The sequence below is a fragment of the Anomalospiza imberbis genome, chromosome 12 (genome assembly GCF_031753505.1).
Source record: "Anomalospiza imberbis isolate Cuckoo-Finch-1a 21T00152 chromosome 12, ASM3175350v1, whole genome shotgun sequence".
NCBI lineage: Eukaryota > Metazoa > Chordata > Aves > Passeriformes > Viduidae > Anomalospiza > Anomalospiza imberbis.
Genome location: NC_089692.1, coordinates 14,948,453 through 14,964,134, shown reverse-complemented (window position 1 = coordinate 14,964,134; position 15,682 = coordinate 14,948,453). Strand labels below are relative to the sequence as shown.

At 48.5% G+C, this 15,682-nt stretch overlaps 1 protein-coding gene across 1 annotated transcript; it reads right to left on the bottom strand.

The window, feature by feature from the left end:
• Window positions 1-6,722: 6,722 nt before the first annotated feature.
• GINS3 (GINS complex subunit 3) lies at window positions 6,723-12,071 on the bottom strand. The gene is made up of 3 exons (XM_068203067.1): window positions 11,849-12,071; window positions 11,092-11,325; window positions 6,723-8,617 (listed from the first exon to the last, which is right to left on the bottom strand). The coding sequence occupies exons 1-3, from the start codon at window positions 12,020-12,022 to the stop codon at window positions 8,387-8,389; spliced, it is 639 nt and encodes a 212-aa protein (XP_068059168.1). The 5' UTR covers window positions 12,023-12,071; the 3' UTR covers window positions 6,723-8,386.
• Between the last annotated feature and the right edge of the window lie 3,611 nt (window positions 12,072-15,682).

Here is a 15,682-nt window from a genome sequence, read left to right as displayed (position 1 = left end):
TGACCATAGTGAGGGGTGTCTTGGGCATGAGGCAGCAGCACTGGAGTAGCAGCTGTTGGTGATGAGCCCCATCCTGCATCCCACCTTGGCTGGACATCCCACCCCTAGGGCAGGTACAATCTGCCCCAGCCTTACATCCCCAGGACAGCTAAAGGTCCACAACTTGCTGGCTCCAAAATAATCAGAACCAGAATGGCAGCAGGGCAATTAGATCTTGGGTGCCCCAAAAGAGACACCTCAAACCTTGCCCAGAGGTCCCAGATTGGTGCCAGGAGGGGTTGGTGTCCCCAGAACTGCTGGGCTTCATGCAGAACAAGGCAGGGCTGCACTGTGGCACTGCCTGTGTGTGAGCTCAGGGCTGTGGGCAGGGACAGGCAGGAACCAGCCCTGCTGCTCCACATCCTGACACCACGCATTCCACTGAAGCTGCCTGGGAAGGTAAAATCCTGCAGGGAGCTCAGCATCCTTTCCATGCAACACAGCCCCCGAGCCCAGGACGGGAGCAGAGGCTCCGTGACCTGGCCCAGGGCAGAGCTGTGCTGTGCCCTGTGTGCCCCACAAAGCATGTGCTGGGCCTGGCGAGCTGCCCGTCCCCCCCGGCTGCCTCCTGCCCTCCAAACACAGGGCTACCAGTAATTTTCCATCCTGGCTGTGAGCTCTGCCCTAACGAGATGTTCTCCTATGTCCCTCTAACAGGGCTGGGCCCCATTCAAGTTTCTCTGTTCATTCAGACCCTGAGTCCGACCACCGTTTTGCTGCTCAAGCTGCCCACCAGTTCTGCAGGATGGCTGCTCCTCCGAGCCCCGAGCCCCATTCCTCACAGTGCTCACAGCCCCTCTGCCTCAGGGCAATGAGATGATTTTGTCCAAAAGCCAGGAAAAAAAAAAAAAAAAAAAAAGAAAAAAAAAAAAAAAGACCAGCAACCAGCCAAGAAAAATTCCCATGTCTCAGCTGCACTGGGGCCAGGAACAATGCAGCCCTGGAGACTTTGCCCTCAGCCATTTCCAAAGCTGCCTCTGCACAGGCACCTCTGCCTGGGATTGAAGGTCTGGTCCATCAGCTGCACTGATTGGCCAAGCACATCAGAGTAAAGTTGATTTCCAGAGAAAGGTACCTGGCCCTGGAGCAGTGTGCCTGTAGGATGTGTGCTGCCTTCAACTCCTTCTCCTTGCAATGAAACCGCTCAACTCTGACCTCAGTTTAGGCATTCACTTTGTGGGCCTGGAGAGCCACCCACCGCCAGGAGACACCTCTTCCAGAGGGAGAATTCTGTGCCCATCTCTCCAGAGCAGGCCCCTCCATCCCTTCCTGCCTCCCCCAGCCACAGGAGCCAGCAGCAGCACTGCCCAGTCCCACTGTGCTGCTTCTGCCACAGCCTCTTTTCGGAATCAAGCCAAGCTTTAAATAAATACCTGTCAGCAGAGCCAAGCCGGGTGCTCAGAGTGACGGCATGTGTGTGTTTAGCAGGTTGATAGGCGTGAGACAGAGCAGAGACAGCAGGGGCTCTCTCCTCGGAGGCCAGAGACTGGCACATTCTCAAAGGCAGCATTAATCAGCATTTTCAACTGCACAGCACCTGTCACAACACAGCAAAGTTGCCCACTCTTACCTTCCCTTGGAGGATGGAATAATGCCATTTCCAAGGGCTGACCTCTCTAGCTGCAAGCTGCTGTGATGCTTTAAGGGGAGGGTGATGGATATGGAACACTGAACTTCTGTTCTCAGAGTTTCCAGAGTTCCCCAGTCCCCACCAGATGCAGCCACCTGCAGTCCCTCCTTGATGGTCAAGAAAGCCCTCACAGAAGCAGCCCAACACCCAGCTCCCCTTGCCTTGCACCCCACCAGCTCTGCCCCTGACCTTCTCCTTGGCCCTCAGCTGATCAATACCTCTAGCTCTGATCCATCAATCCTAACGATTTCATCCCACTTCTCACTAATGCACTCTCTTGTTATGCTGCATTGGGGCCATGGACCCAGCAGATGCTGGGAGAGAGGCAAGAGGGCTGGCCAAAGGTGTGTCACTGCTGTCCCAGGACAGCACATTGACTCTGAAACACCAACCTTTCTCACTTCCTGAGGCAGACCTTCATCTATTCCTCCCACAGCTCTTGGCTCACTGGACAACCACAAACCTCCCTCTCCCAGCTCTCCAGCTCCCTGCACACTCATCCTCTCGTTCCCTTTTTAGCCCTGTCCCTTGTAGAAGCCTAAGACAAAACCAAGATGAAGTCCCCAGACTGGTTTGGGGAGCGCTGGATACCAGGTGCTGCCCTGGCCTGTGCATCTTCCCACCTCAGGGGCTTTAAATCCAGTCTTTGTATCACCCAGTCCTGGAAAGAGTGGGTTACACCAGTGGGTGCCAGATACCCCCCCAAACCCTCTTCTCTTGGAGTCTCCACGTGCTCCTGAGTCAGGGTGTTGCACAGCCCGGGGTTAAATGTCCCCTGACGTGGCCGCTGGCTGTGTGACCATGCTGCTGCTTTACAGCTGATCCTGGCAGGGCTCCTGGAGCCCCATCCCACGTGCTGGGGTTCACCAAACAAGGGGCTCTGGCCCATCCTGGCACTGACCTTCGCTGTGAATCCAGTCACACGCACCCCATCAATAACGAAGTGCAAGATAACAAAATGAGCTGTCACAGCCAATTAACATGCTGGGCTTAATCGGCTTGTGGACTTTCAGGGTGGAGGTGAGGGTCTGGCTCCAGGCTGGAAGGGCCAGAGAGAGGCAGGGTGAGGCGTTTCATGGATTGCAGCCACCCCTCTCTGCTGGCTCCCTGGGCCGAGAGCCAGGAGTGGGAGGCCAGGGCAGTGCTTCCCGACATCATCTCAGGGGTGTGTGGGCACCCCAGCCCCGGGCACGGCCAGCAGAGAGGGACAGGCAGCCCGAGGTGACTGGTGTCAGACACCCCACACAGGGCTTCAGCCCCCAGGCAGACCCTCTTGCTCGGAGAGCAGCCAGCACAAATGCCAAACCCAAAAGGCTTCCACTTAAAGCCAGGAGGGATCTCAGTGGCTGTCACCGAGCACCTCTCAATTAATTAGCATCCTGCTGATTCTACAATTGAGGCGATTGCTAAGGAGATTAAATCAGTCTCTGCCATAAAGCAGATGCTATTCCCAAAGCCTGATTTGCAGTGATTCTCTTTTCCTAGAGCCTTTTTCCTGCCCTGTTGACTCAGCTGAAGCCCCAGGGTGCTGGGTGCTGGGTGCAGCCAGGACACAGCAGAGCTCCAGAGATGAGGGTGGGACCACTCAGTTAAATGTCACTGCATGCCTGGGGAAGGCTCACTTGGAGGATGCTGTGCAAATCCAGAGCAGTGCTGGGTGAACAGAGCCTGGCCATCCAGGGAGGCCGTGATCTGTTCACCCCATTCCGCCTGTGTCAGCAGGGACAGACTCAGCCAGGCAGCCAGAGCTGCATTTGTGCACCTGAGAGCCCAAACTGAATGGAAAAATAACAACTCAGCCTCCAGGCAGGGCTCAGTAAATCCACCACAACTGCAATAAACCCTGCTGATTTGGTGCAAACTTGGAGTAACCCCAAATGCACAGGGGTAGTAGCACATGAGTACAGAGTGCAGCCCTGCCCAGGAGGGCTCCACTCCATCAGCACTCCTTGGGTCCCCACCAGCACAGCTGAGGAGAGGGAGGACTTTTCTCTGGAAGCCTTTGCAAAAGGTGTGACTCCCACAGTTGGTTTTTAGTGCTGCCCAGGGCCTGTGGGAGGCTTGTTCCCTCACCCCAGCAGAGAAATGGCCATTCAGCCACCCATGGACACAAAGAGCACTTCGGAAAGAGGCTGCAGGATGTCAACTAAGCAGCCAAAAACCTGCAAATCTTGTATTTGTGAGAAACTCATCTTAAATCCTAAGCAGCCAAAAACCTGCAAATCTTGTATTTGTGAGAAACTCATCTTAAATCCTTGCTGTGATGAGAGCTTGTCTGCAAAGATACACCCACCTTGCCCAGGATGGTCCCACAGCAAGAGAAATAAGCACATGTGAGGGCTGCTTTGCTTGTACTCTGATTACTGCATCTGCTTCACTGCTTCCTCCCATGTGCATTGCTGCCAAGTCCCACAGCCACCTCCTCACTCCACTTTTGCTCTAATGCCTGAGGAAAAAAAGCACCACACTACATCCTAAGCATTTGGCAGCTTCCTCGTCTGAAGTCAGGGGAAAAGTTGTCTTTTATATTCAGCAAGGGTTTGTCACAATCCTCCTCTGCTTTCCCTGGGGAGAACCCATGGCCCTCAAGGGACCAATGGGACAGCTAGAGACAAGCCCTGTCCTACCAGCCACAGAAGCTGAGAGTCCAGTTTTCAACCTCCATTTGATTTCTGCCACCTTTTTTTTTGTATCACAGCATCACAACAGAAATGAAACAACACCATCGTGACCCTCAGGAGACATCTCCTTACCACTGCCCATTTCCAGACACAGAAATCCAAGGAGGGTAAGTTTGGGACTGTATTTAGGGTTGTAGTTTCTCAAGCTCATCTGCAGGCAAACTGGGATTCTGTATTCCCTGTCCTTCTATGTTCCTCACACCCCAAACCCTGCTCAGCCCATCTGCTGCCTGTGCCTTGCCTCAACCCACCAGCAGCAAAGTGGCTTTTTTCCTACAACAGAGGAGACTGCTGCCTTGCACTGTCCAGCTGGGAATCCCAAAGAAAGTACATTTTCCCCAAGGTCTGGGGGAGCACTGCAAAAAGCTGCAGCTGTAAATCCTCACAAAGGCAATGGACCAGTGTGCCCTGCCAATCCTGATAGAAAGGATACTGAGGCTGCTGGCACTGCCTGGCAGCCTGCCATGAGGAATAACTCTTCAAAAATAGAAGCACGCTAATCTGAGGAACCTGCTGGTATTGTCAATGACATTAATGAAGTGTTTGGAAAATCAGAACAAATGCCTTGGCTTTTTGGGGCTGTGCCCCTTGTAATTTTCCACACCAGCTGAGGAGTGTTCTGGCAAACAGCACAGTGCTCTGGGTGCTGTCCTGCTCCCCAGAGCAGAGCAAGGACTCGGCTCTGGGGGCTCCCAGCAAGCCTGGCCAGCCCTCAGGAAAGAGGCTCCCCAGAGCAATTTCCACTGGGAAACCAAGCCCATCAGGCAGACTCAATGCACCCAGGGGAGGTGGAAGCTCACTGTCTCCTCTTCCTTCTTGTTTTCATTCTTTGTCTCAAGCCCACTCTGGGTTCTTTTTCACCACCGTGGTCAGGACCTGTGGGGTGGCAAATTTCTCCATGGCAGAAGGGTTTTGGATTCCACAGCTTTCTCACCACTTCCCTCCTGCAGCAGCAGTCACTAATCCTTCATTTTCATTGCCAACCATGACATCCACTCCTCGTGTATGCTCTAATCTAGGACAAGGTAGTGCAACCTACCAAATCCAGATTTCAATTAAAATTTTGAGCAAAGCTTTTGTTGTAGCTGGTTACCCAAAAAAGTGTAGAAAATCACCGGTTGAAGATCAGAACAGCTTGTGCTCCTAACTCAGCCAGGTGCCAGTGTCTTTCATTAAAATGATACTTGGTGTTACAGCATGTCAGTTCCCAGAACACTTCTTGTTGCTGCTCATCCTGGTTGCTGCTCAAATTTTGCCTATTTATTCACTTGATTGCAATGAAAACATTTGTGGCAATACTGTAAAGTGTGTCTATGGACTGATTTGTCACAAACATCAGCAGTCCTTCAGTTTAAAAGCTGAAGGACATGGGAGAAATAAAACTTAAAAGGTCCTTTTCAGACCTTTCCCAGGTAGTTCTGCAATGAAGATTTATTGCACCATTCTGAAAACATACAAATTCAAACTCCTCTAACTTAAAACTTGCTGCAGTGCTATGGAAAAGGACAGCTGTGTTCACAAAAAGTAAAGAGCACTCTTGTACTTCTGGACAGAAAAAAACTAAGCAATACTGTAATTTAAAATTACAGGATCAGATTTTTTTAAGGGTCTTAAACTCACAGTTACTAGAAGTGGCATTGCCTTCTTACAAAAAGCCTGTGACATTGAAGACTACTTCAGGCATTTTTTTTCTCCCTACTCTGAAGGCTGTTGCTCAAAATGTTGGCAAGTAAGGAACCTTCTGCTTGGATTTTGCATCCAGCAGTAGAGAAGAAAAACGTTCTTACAAGAGCAGGAAAATTAGCTTGGATAGTCACCAAAACCAGTCCAGAAACTGATGAAACTCATTATTTTGGTCATAAACCAGCTCCATCCCAAAGCCAACATCTCAGTAAAATAATATTTCCATTGAAAGATGCTTCTTGTCACAGATGGACTTCAACTCGCTCCCCTTGCAGCATTGATCACAGCTCTGCCACGGTACACGAAGTGTTTGCCACAGTGCCTGGAGCAGCAGGATCTGGATAGAGACAGCCAATTCCCACCTCCCACCACCAGAACAACAAAGCTGAGGTAACACGGAGTCATCTCTACCCATCTTACGTTCCTAAAAATGCAATTCATTAAAGCAACAGCTTATTGATTGGCTGGCAGGGCCTCTACCACAACCTGCACAAGCTGCCAGACCCCACCTGGGCTAAGTCAGATAGGAACTATTTCTACACTGGTACAACTGCACAAGTTAGCTCCTGACCACATTATCTCTAAGAGCAGAGGGATTATCTATCATGGCCACACTTTTGTAGAGACCTGGACTTTCCCATTTGATTTTTCTGCTGCAGCACAATTAACAACAGACTTTTCACATTACGAGCATTCCCTTACAAAACATTTATTCAGGATAAAAATCCAGAAATGGACAACTGCCAAATGCATAAGCCATTATGTGCCATTAAGTCATTAAGTGCAGCAGCACTTCATCCTGCACATACTTCAAATACTTTGTCAGGCAAGCTTCCAACTAGTCTCCTGTGGCAGGACAGCTGGCCCTGTGCAGCTGAGAGGGAGGCACTGTGATAGTTGTGAAGGCACAACACTGTCCCCTCTTGCCACCTCCACAGGCTGAGCTTCAACATCCCTGGCCAAGGAATGGCCCTTGATGCTCGAGGACTTGTTTGAAGCATCCAATATCCAGGTGCATCTGTAAGTCCAGTAACAGCTCCTCTGGGACTTGGATCTTGCTGTCACCTCCCAGGGAGGTGAAATAAGCTTCCCACAGAAGCGGAAGTGCTCAGCAGCACCAGGATCCAGCTCCTCTGCTAAGGTTCTCTTTCTACAGAGGTACAGAAGCACTGTAAGGTGTCTAATACTGCTCCCAAAGGACAACCATCCTGATGACTGCAGGAACTAAGCCCTACAGAGATAACCATGTCTTCTGTCTCCAGTCCAATGCGACTTGAGATGATCCAGGTTTAAGGGCATCCACACGGGATGATAACCACTGTGCTGTTTAGCAAGTCCCAAATCCAGTCACTCCTACTGGCAAGGATGACATTTACCAGGATCATATTCCTAGATTCATTTGGACGGATCAGAAGGAAGGAAACTCAGTTCATTTGCTCTGTCTCTTCTACTAAACAAATTTAGAAATCAGATGAATTTCTCATGGGAGGAACAAATATCTCAAAGGTTGATAATGGGGCAGAGTTTCCATTGAAGTTTCTGCTTTTAATCTGGTCCAGACTTTACTCTTTGCTGCCTTCTGCCTCCTTCTCTGGAGAACACCCACAGAGGCAGCCAATTCCCACATCCAGCACAAAAGCCACAGGCATCAGACAAGAACACTCTTTACTGCACAGCACCAAGGTCACAAGGGCCAAAAAGAGAGAGAGGACAAGGCAGCACAAGACCTGTGAAGCCACTTGCTGTGTGGGTTTGAGGAGCTATTTCTCTCCAGGGCACTGGTACTGTGTACAGGAGTCAGCAAAGAAAAACATTCCTGCTCCATAAAGAGCACCTGTTCCACCTCAGTGTATAAGAAATGAAAACAAATTAACGCTGTATCAGATTTTTTCCACATCACTGGGGCTCACTAAAGAACAGGGAACCTGGAAACAGCTGTTCATAGAATCAACAGCTGTTTCCAGGAGGTTGGGATTGGAAGGACAAGATGAAATACATAAATTACATTTCTGTCCAGATTTGCTATTGTAAATATCAATTTGGAGCAATAATTAGTATTTATTACCCTTTTAGAAAATCCTCTTATAGCCTTTCAGCCACCTAGCAAACACTTCAGCTGCAACTCCTCAGGAGTGCTATGAGTAAGCTGTAAGGCTGTTCAGTGGTGTGATCTAGTTTTTATACCCTTGCCCTCTGCCTTTAAAATTTTCCTTAGTTTTATCCAAAGCTGTTACAGAGAAGAATTCCCATTAATGGACAGGGAGCCTGTCCTTCCCTAAATTGACTGATTTTTCTCTTCTACGACAGGCTGTAAATCTGTATCCCCCACTGTAACTTCGTGTTCTTCAGACTTTTAACCATCCACTTCTGTGAGCTTTCTTTTCCCATAGTTCTGCACCAGACTGGAAGCTGTGATTTGAGAAGCCTGTCCCTTTTCCCAGCACTGGAAGTCATTCAGCCCTTTCTGGCCCACTTGAAAGAGAGCCCGTTCCAGCTCATCCAGCCGAGCCACCAGCGCAGACGTGTCCTCGTTGTAGGCGTTCTGAGAGGAGTCCATGATGCGGCGGAAACGGGCAATGAACGTCTGAAGGGAACAAACAGAGTCACTGACAGGTAACACAGAGCCACCCCAGCTCAGACCTGGTGGCCTGAGCTCCCAAAACTGAAAAGCCAAAGGTTTAGGCTGCTGTTCACAACAAGCCAAGGGTCTGCAACCAGCACAGCACTTGTTAAGCTTGGCTGCAAAGACAAAACCACTTCATGCCCGAGCTGGGACATCAAATACCTGATACCGGATGGGAAGCAAACCCAGAATTGGATTTTGGCTGCTTCCTCACAACAGGCTTGAGGAGACCAATACAACACAATTATGATCTGTTCTGTCTCACTTCTCAAGCAAACATTGCTTTAGAGCAGGAGGAAAGAATCTCATGCTACAGAAGCTGCTGCAGGAACGTACAAGCTGCAAGTTGTGAATGTCCTGGAAATTAAGCCAAACTGCTGCTGAAAAGCATCCAGTATGCTAGAAAAACACTAACCATGAAAAAGTTGAAAACTCAAACCAATCTGCAAGTTATAAATAGCATTTTGAAAAGCTAAGCAACAAGACATATTTAAGGCATTTTATTTTCCTCTCTATCTTTGCTTTTGTGAACTGGAAAAAAAAAAAAAAGGGCCAGAACTCTTTGAAAACTGTGCTTCAGAAGTTGATTTTAGAATCACCAGAACTTATAGGATGAAGTAATAGGTTAAATAAGGATAAACTTACAGCTTTTTAAGTCAGCACAACTCCCCTATTGTTTGCTTTTAAAAAGAGAAATCAAACCTGGCATGCTTTGATTTTTCTGTTGATAAGTAATGAATTCTACTGTGGTTTTTTTCCCTAAGACGTCCATTAGGAGAAAAAGAAAAGACAAGGAAAGGCATGGGCACCTCCTCAACACACAAAGCATACGTTCAGTGGACAGCTCCAAGAAAGCAGCAGTACTTGAAAGCCTCTCTGCATCAGCCTTAATGTAAAGCACAGAGAAAGGAAAAAAAAATGCAATACAAATGATCCCAGCCCACTTAGAGACCTGGCTGAAGAGATCTCAGAGCTGTTAGTGGTTATGTTTAAAAGCTCAAGAAGACTGAAGTCTGGAAACAGACAAAGATGACATCTATCTTTTAAAAGAGAAAGGGGAGATGGAGAGGGAGAAGGGAAGAGACATGGAATTATAAATCCATCAGCATCAATTCCTGGAAGCATACTGGAACAAAGAAGCAATACAGAAACTTCTGCAAGACAATAAAAGAATCACAGCCATCATGGACTTGCCAAGAACAAACTCCCAGAGCCCAGCCTGCTTTCCTGCTAGGGCAGGATGCCAGGCCTTGCACAGGCAGGAAGAGCAGCAGAGGGGTATCTGTCATAGGGCATTGTTGGAAGATGTAGCCAGACCAGCCAAAGATGGTCAGGAGAGACAGCCATCATCCACAGCTCCTGTCGGGGGGAAGAACACACTGAGTGCAGTTCCACTGGGGTCTCTGTGGAACCAGCTACTGTTTGAGATGTTAATTAGTGAGCTTACTAAAGGAATAGAAGCTGTGCTTATTAAATCAGCAAGCAACATGCAGAAGGAGAAGGGGTGACTACAGGCATGTCAGGGAGCAGAACTCTTTAATTCATAACAATCCTGATTAATTAGAAAGATGGTGTGGAAACAAGAGGATGCCATTCACTCAGGACTAACAGAAGGTTTTACATTAATGCAGAAATAGTAGAGAGTCAGGAAATTATTTGTTCACAGATGCACCCTGTACCACGTCACTGTGGACTGCAAACCAAACACAGATCCGTGTGACTGCATCGTGACAAACCAGATGCTGCACCAAGATGAGCCAAGAGCATCACAGCCACACAAAACTCACAAAGTAATCCTTTTGTTTGCATCAGCACAAGTCCTGAGCACAAGACTGCACTGCTGTTCAGGGCACAGTGTGGTGGATGCAGATCCACTGGAAAGGCACCAGCAGTGCACAAGGAGGACAGTCAGAGGTTAGGGAGCATGACCCATAGAGAAACATCAAATGAACTGGGACTGCTGCAGGAAGGAAGAGAATAATTTGTCCTCAGCATTTACTTTGTATGAGACAAACAGAACAGAGCTTGTATTGCTGTGAAGGAGCTTTGGTTCAGACACTGGAGCAAAGCTCCTAAGGTGAGGCTGGCAAGGTACTGAAAGAGATTGCCCAGAGCAGTGTGAGGTCTCAGTGTCAGAGAGATTTAAAGACAGGAATACTTGAATAATCCTACATCTCCTCTAGTCCTGTTTTACAGGATTTTACGAAATACCATATTCACAGTGTGGAAACACCAAGCTAAAATTACACTCCTGGATGCACAGTGGAGGCTCCCAGCACCAGCCTGTGCAGCTGCCAAGAGGGACATCCATATTCCATCCAGAAGTCATTTGGATTAAATCAGGATATTTTTCCTGAAGACTGCTAAGCAGGTGGGAACAAAATGAAGACAGAAAAATGCAAATCTAACTTTCAAGACCTGATTCAGATACTTGCCTGCAGGATAGTCTGAGCTATCTCAGGATTCTCTGGATTCTCAAAATTCAGGAGCTGTGAACCAAATCCATAGTAGTAGGGCCCCATTTTATGCAGATCAACCACATTGGCATCAGCACTGAACACCGTCCTCCAGGCTTCCTTGTAAATCTTTGGCAGTTCCACAGAGATGATTCTCCTTTTGCTGTCGTGCAGCCCTTTAGCAAGCCACAGGGGGATTTCCAGCTTTGACCCCTGGAGGAACGAGAGAAGCCAAAAGTTATCCTTGCCATGAAAGTACACCTGAAGCAACCCCAAAGACACAGAGTGAATGTCTAGAGGAAATTCTCTTTATTAATGAAGATCCAGCATTACAAAAAGTCACTTTTGTCTTCAGAACAGACCATTGTGACGGTAGCACAAACCAGACACACTTTAGAGGCCTTATTACCGCAAGACTCAGAAAGTGGACTTTTTATTGATGCTCTATGGTTTAAGAATTGTCAGCTAATGAAACAGCAATAGAAAAAAGAAGGGAAAAAAAAAAAACAAACAGGCAAAATGTATATAATAAAACCAAAAACAACTTTAGGGAAAGTAGCCGAGAGCATCATTGCAGTGACCACGAAGAGAGGGCAGCCGGGCCTGGGAGGTGCAACAGGAGGTGAAGGCAAGGAAGCGGCCCCGTCCCCTCCCGAGAGGGACAATCCCGTGTCCCGTGCCCCGTGTCCCGTGTCCCGTGTCCCGTGTCCCGTGTCCCGAGTCCCCTCCCCGTTACCTCCGGCACGGACTCGCCGCTGCCGGCGCTCTGCCCCATCAACACGGCCAGGCGCGGCAGCGCGCTCGCGGCGCGGCCCGGCAGCTTCTCCTGCGACATCAGGATATCGTCCAGCGAGAGGAAATTCTCCTCCATGCCCAGCCCGGGGCCCACGCGGAAATACGCCTCGGACATGGCCGGGCCGCGGCTCCCGCCAGCCCGTGAGGCACCGCCCGCCACCGGCACCGCGCAGGCGCCGGGCCCGCCCGCGCCCGGCGCCGCTGAGGGGGGATCGGGATCGGGATCGGGATCGGGATGAGGATCGGGATCGGGATCGGGGATCGGGGGTCAGGACTGGGACCGGGATCGGCACAGGCATCGGCACCGCGGCTGCCAGCCGGTGCCGTCCGTCCCCCCGCACAGCAGCCCGAGGTGCGTTAGAGGAGTCTCGGAGCTGTATCAGGACAGGACGGGGGGATGGACTCACACTGGGATTGGGTTTTACGGGGAATTCCTCGCTGTGAGGGAGGCGAGGCCCTGGCACAGCCTGCCCAGAGCAGCTGTGGATGCTCCACCCGGCAGGTGTGCGAGGCCGGGCCGGACGGGGTTTGGCGCAGCCGGGCACGGCGGGAGGTGTCCGTGCCCGCGGCAGCGGGGTGGGACGGGATGGGCTCTGCAGCCCCTTCCCACACGGAGCGTTCCCGGGGTCCGTGCTTGCGGCAGGGCGGGCTGGGCACGGCTGCCCTGTCCCCCTGCGCCCCGCGGCGCTGAGGGTGCTGGCCCAGCGCAGGGCCTGCCCCTCACACCGCTGTTCGAAGGCAGGGGTGTCTCCCTGCGGCTCCAGCACCTCCATCCGCACCCTCCAGATTTGTGGAAAGCCAAGGCCACGCTGCCCGTGTGGTTGGTTGTGGCCCTGTTTCTCCTCGGCAGTTAAGGACGTGGCTTCCCCTGCAGAGCACATGGCCAGGCTGATGGACGTGGCTGTGCTGAGCGGGCAGAAGGCAGTGCAAATGAACTGCGTATACCTTGGGCTTCAAGGGGAGGCTACAGCCCAAAGTAATTTATTTTAGTGCTGTAATACAAAGAATCAAGTCATGTTTTGATGGCAGAATCAAATACCCTGTGCTAAATTCTGGGTTTGGTTGTGTAAGGATAAAAGAAGTGGTTATCCCCCATCTTGGTCAGTATTTTACTTCATTTTAGAACCTGACCTTGTGCTTTTTTTGCTCATTGTTTTGTTGTTTAGAAAGTATTTCATTTTTCATCAGATTAATTTTTTCTTGCTATTCCCTGAGCTGTATATGCTGAAAACATTAGTTTTTCTATAGACAGTGGTCTATAAAATGACATTTAAATAATCTAGTAAATATTTCAGTCTTTGTTCTGTTGAGGAAGGAAAATAAACAACTGAGCAGTGTTGCAACACCTGACAATTTCCCTGAGAAATAATCATGGAGTTATTTATAGAGGGTTTGATGACTTTTTTAATGACATTTTCAGTCCATGACTAAGGCGTAGCCCAATGCATCTTTAGTCATCTGTTAATTCTTACGACCTCAGCATTCTTCCTGCTGCTGTTTGCTCAGGCTGGATCTGCTGTGATTTGTTACTGTTTTGTCATCTTTAATTAGCATGTCGGTACTTCAGCATCTTCATCAAAGTCAGACCCATGCAAAATAATAAAATCTGAACCAGTTTATTAAATCTTGTGCCATTTTATTTCATTCTGAGAAAAAGAAATCACAGACAGTGTGGGCTGAGACCTCAGGATGATGTGCTTCCGTCACTTCCAGGTCCCCTGGGTCCCAAGCAGCCTGTGCTATAAAAATCCAGCCAACAAAGACACGGTGAGATCTTGTGAGCTGTGTGAGCAGAAGAAATGTACCCATGTGTGTTTGTCAGTGTGACACCCACACACTGCTGATTCCAGTGTCCCCTTTCCCCATCAGTCAGGTTATATTTAATACTGACAGCAGCTGGAAGGGCAATGCGTGCCCCCAAAGAGAGATTTAATGTAAAGGTCATTTATTGTAAGATGCTGGATTTTTTTCCTATAGCATAGAAATCAGACATTATATTCATTTTAGCAACACTAACTATTGTCCTGTATTGTTTTTGTGGTTTGGTTTTTGTTTGGTTTTTTGTTGGTGGGTTTGTTTGGTTTTTTGGGGTTTTTTTTTCTTTTTTTTTTTTTTTTAATGACAGATTAAAACTCTCTGTTTGGAAAATAAATCCTTCTATCTATGCACATTTTCCAGATGAGTTGCAGACCAATTTCTGAAAGCTCCTTCTAAAGGACAGTTCTGATAAAATTAAAATTTGCTGAATTGGATTAGTAAAAGTATTCCCTGCTTAATGAGGTTTAGGAAACAAATCTCTGCTAAATATGAAAGTGTGCACTTTGTGAGTGAAAAGAGAGAACAATGCAAATGGAATCTGCTTTTTCCAGGCTGCACAGCTAAGACATCTGGAAAAAGAAGAAAGAAAAGCACAATTTCCCTGTGTCCTGAGATGCCTCAGCCTCCAGTGTGTGATACAGAAATAAGCACCAAGGTGCAGAAAGCCCAAAGTACTGGGTAAAGCTGAGAGAACACAGAGGGAAAGATGATTACACTCACAGTAAAATCAGCTGAAGAATAGTTCTTTGGTGAGAATTTTAAAGAATAATGAGTTTGGTGGACAAAATCATGTCACCCCTTTTTGTACTATATTTGCCTTCTCATCCCGAGAAAGGCACCAGGCAGGTTCTTATTCTTGAGCACTTGTGTGTGAATCTTAGTGTAAAAAGAGACCAGCATCCTAAACCATATTGTATTTTCATAAATATGATTTCAAGGCCTTCCTGAAGGAAAAGGAATGTCCTGTGTCATAACTGATACATGCCAAAAATTTAGTAATGACAGAGAAAAGTGTTACAGATTTAAGGTTGAGCTGTGGTGAATAAAACCCAAATTACTTGAAGGTACAGTAGATAAATTAGAGGATTGCAAAGTATGGGAAAGAGTAAAATCTTAGAAAACAATGAACAGCCTGTTAGATCTGATCTGTGTTCTTCTAAAATCTTGAATGCCACAGAATTCAGTCAATTTAATATGAGATGAATGTGGGGAAGCTGGGTTGTTACCTGCTTCCTCCCGGGCCTTGATCAGAGCCGCCGTGTCTGTGTGTGCTGCAGAGCTGCTGAGCTCTGTCACGTCAGCATCTGCATGTGGGGTGATGAGAGAGGCAGCTGATGGAGCCATCCTGGGTAATCTAAATAGCATTAAATCCACCAGGTAAGTCAGCTGAAAGAGCTGCAGGATGCTGATGAGAGAGGGAAGCACCTCTCTCCCTGTGGCCTCTCCTTACCCTACGTTTTAAGGTCAGAGTGGGAGAGGAATCATCAGTCTCCATGTATTGGACTAAATCACAGCACAAATTACGGTTAATCTTGAATCTTTGTCCCCTCTGAGGTAGAGAGGATTACAAAATGATTTGCTTTTCTTATTTGCATGTGTTATCCAGCAATCAGAAATGCTGCCTTAGCATCCCTAGGCGAGACATCTGACGAGCCCGAGTTTTACTGTCTAACCTGGCCGAAGGATCCTGAGTAGCACTGTGGTGTTCACACGGCTGAGAGCAGAGCTGGAGGAAGGCAACACTCACCCCAACACACATCCCTCACCCACAGCCCCGGGCAGAGCGTCTGAGCTGCTTCAGCTAATTATTTACTAAGTAAGTAGCTAATGCTACTTAGCTACTCCTTTCCCTCCTGGAAGTTACACTCAACAAATTTGCATTTCCTAATCAGTTAACTTGCCCGTGGCAGTGGGAGACCTCATTTGTAAATCGTACTTTGTCTTTGCTGCCCCTTTG

Excerpts from the sequence above, each read along its gene's own strand:
- GINS3 (XM_068203067.1), bottom strand. The coding sequence starts at position 12,022 with ATGTCCGAGGCGTATTTCCGCGTGGGCCCCGGGCTGGGCATGGAGGAG. Across the intron at positions 11,326-11,848 it reads GCGGCGAGTCCGTGCCGGAG|GGGTCAAAGCTGGAAATCCC; the intron begins GTAACGGGGAGG and ends TCGTTCCTCCAG. Across the intron at positions 8,618-11,091 it reads TAGCTCAGACTATCCTGCAG|ACGTTCATTGCCCGTTTCCG; the intron begins GCAAGTATCTGA and ends TGTTCCCTTCAG.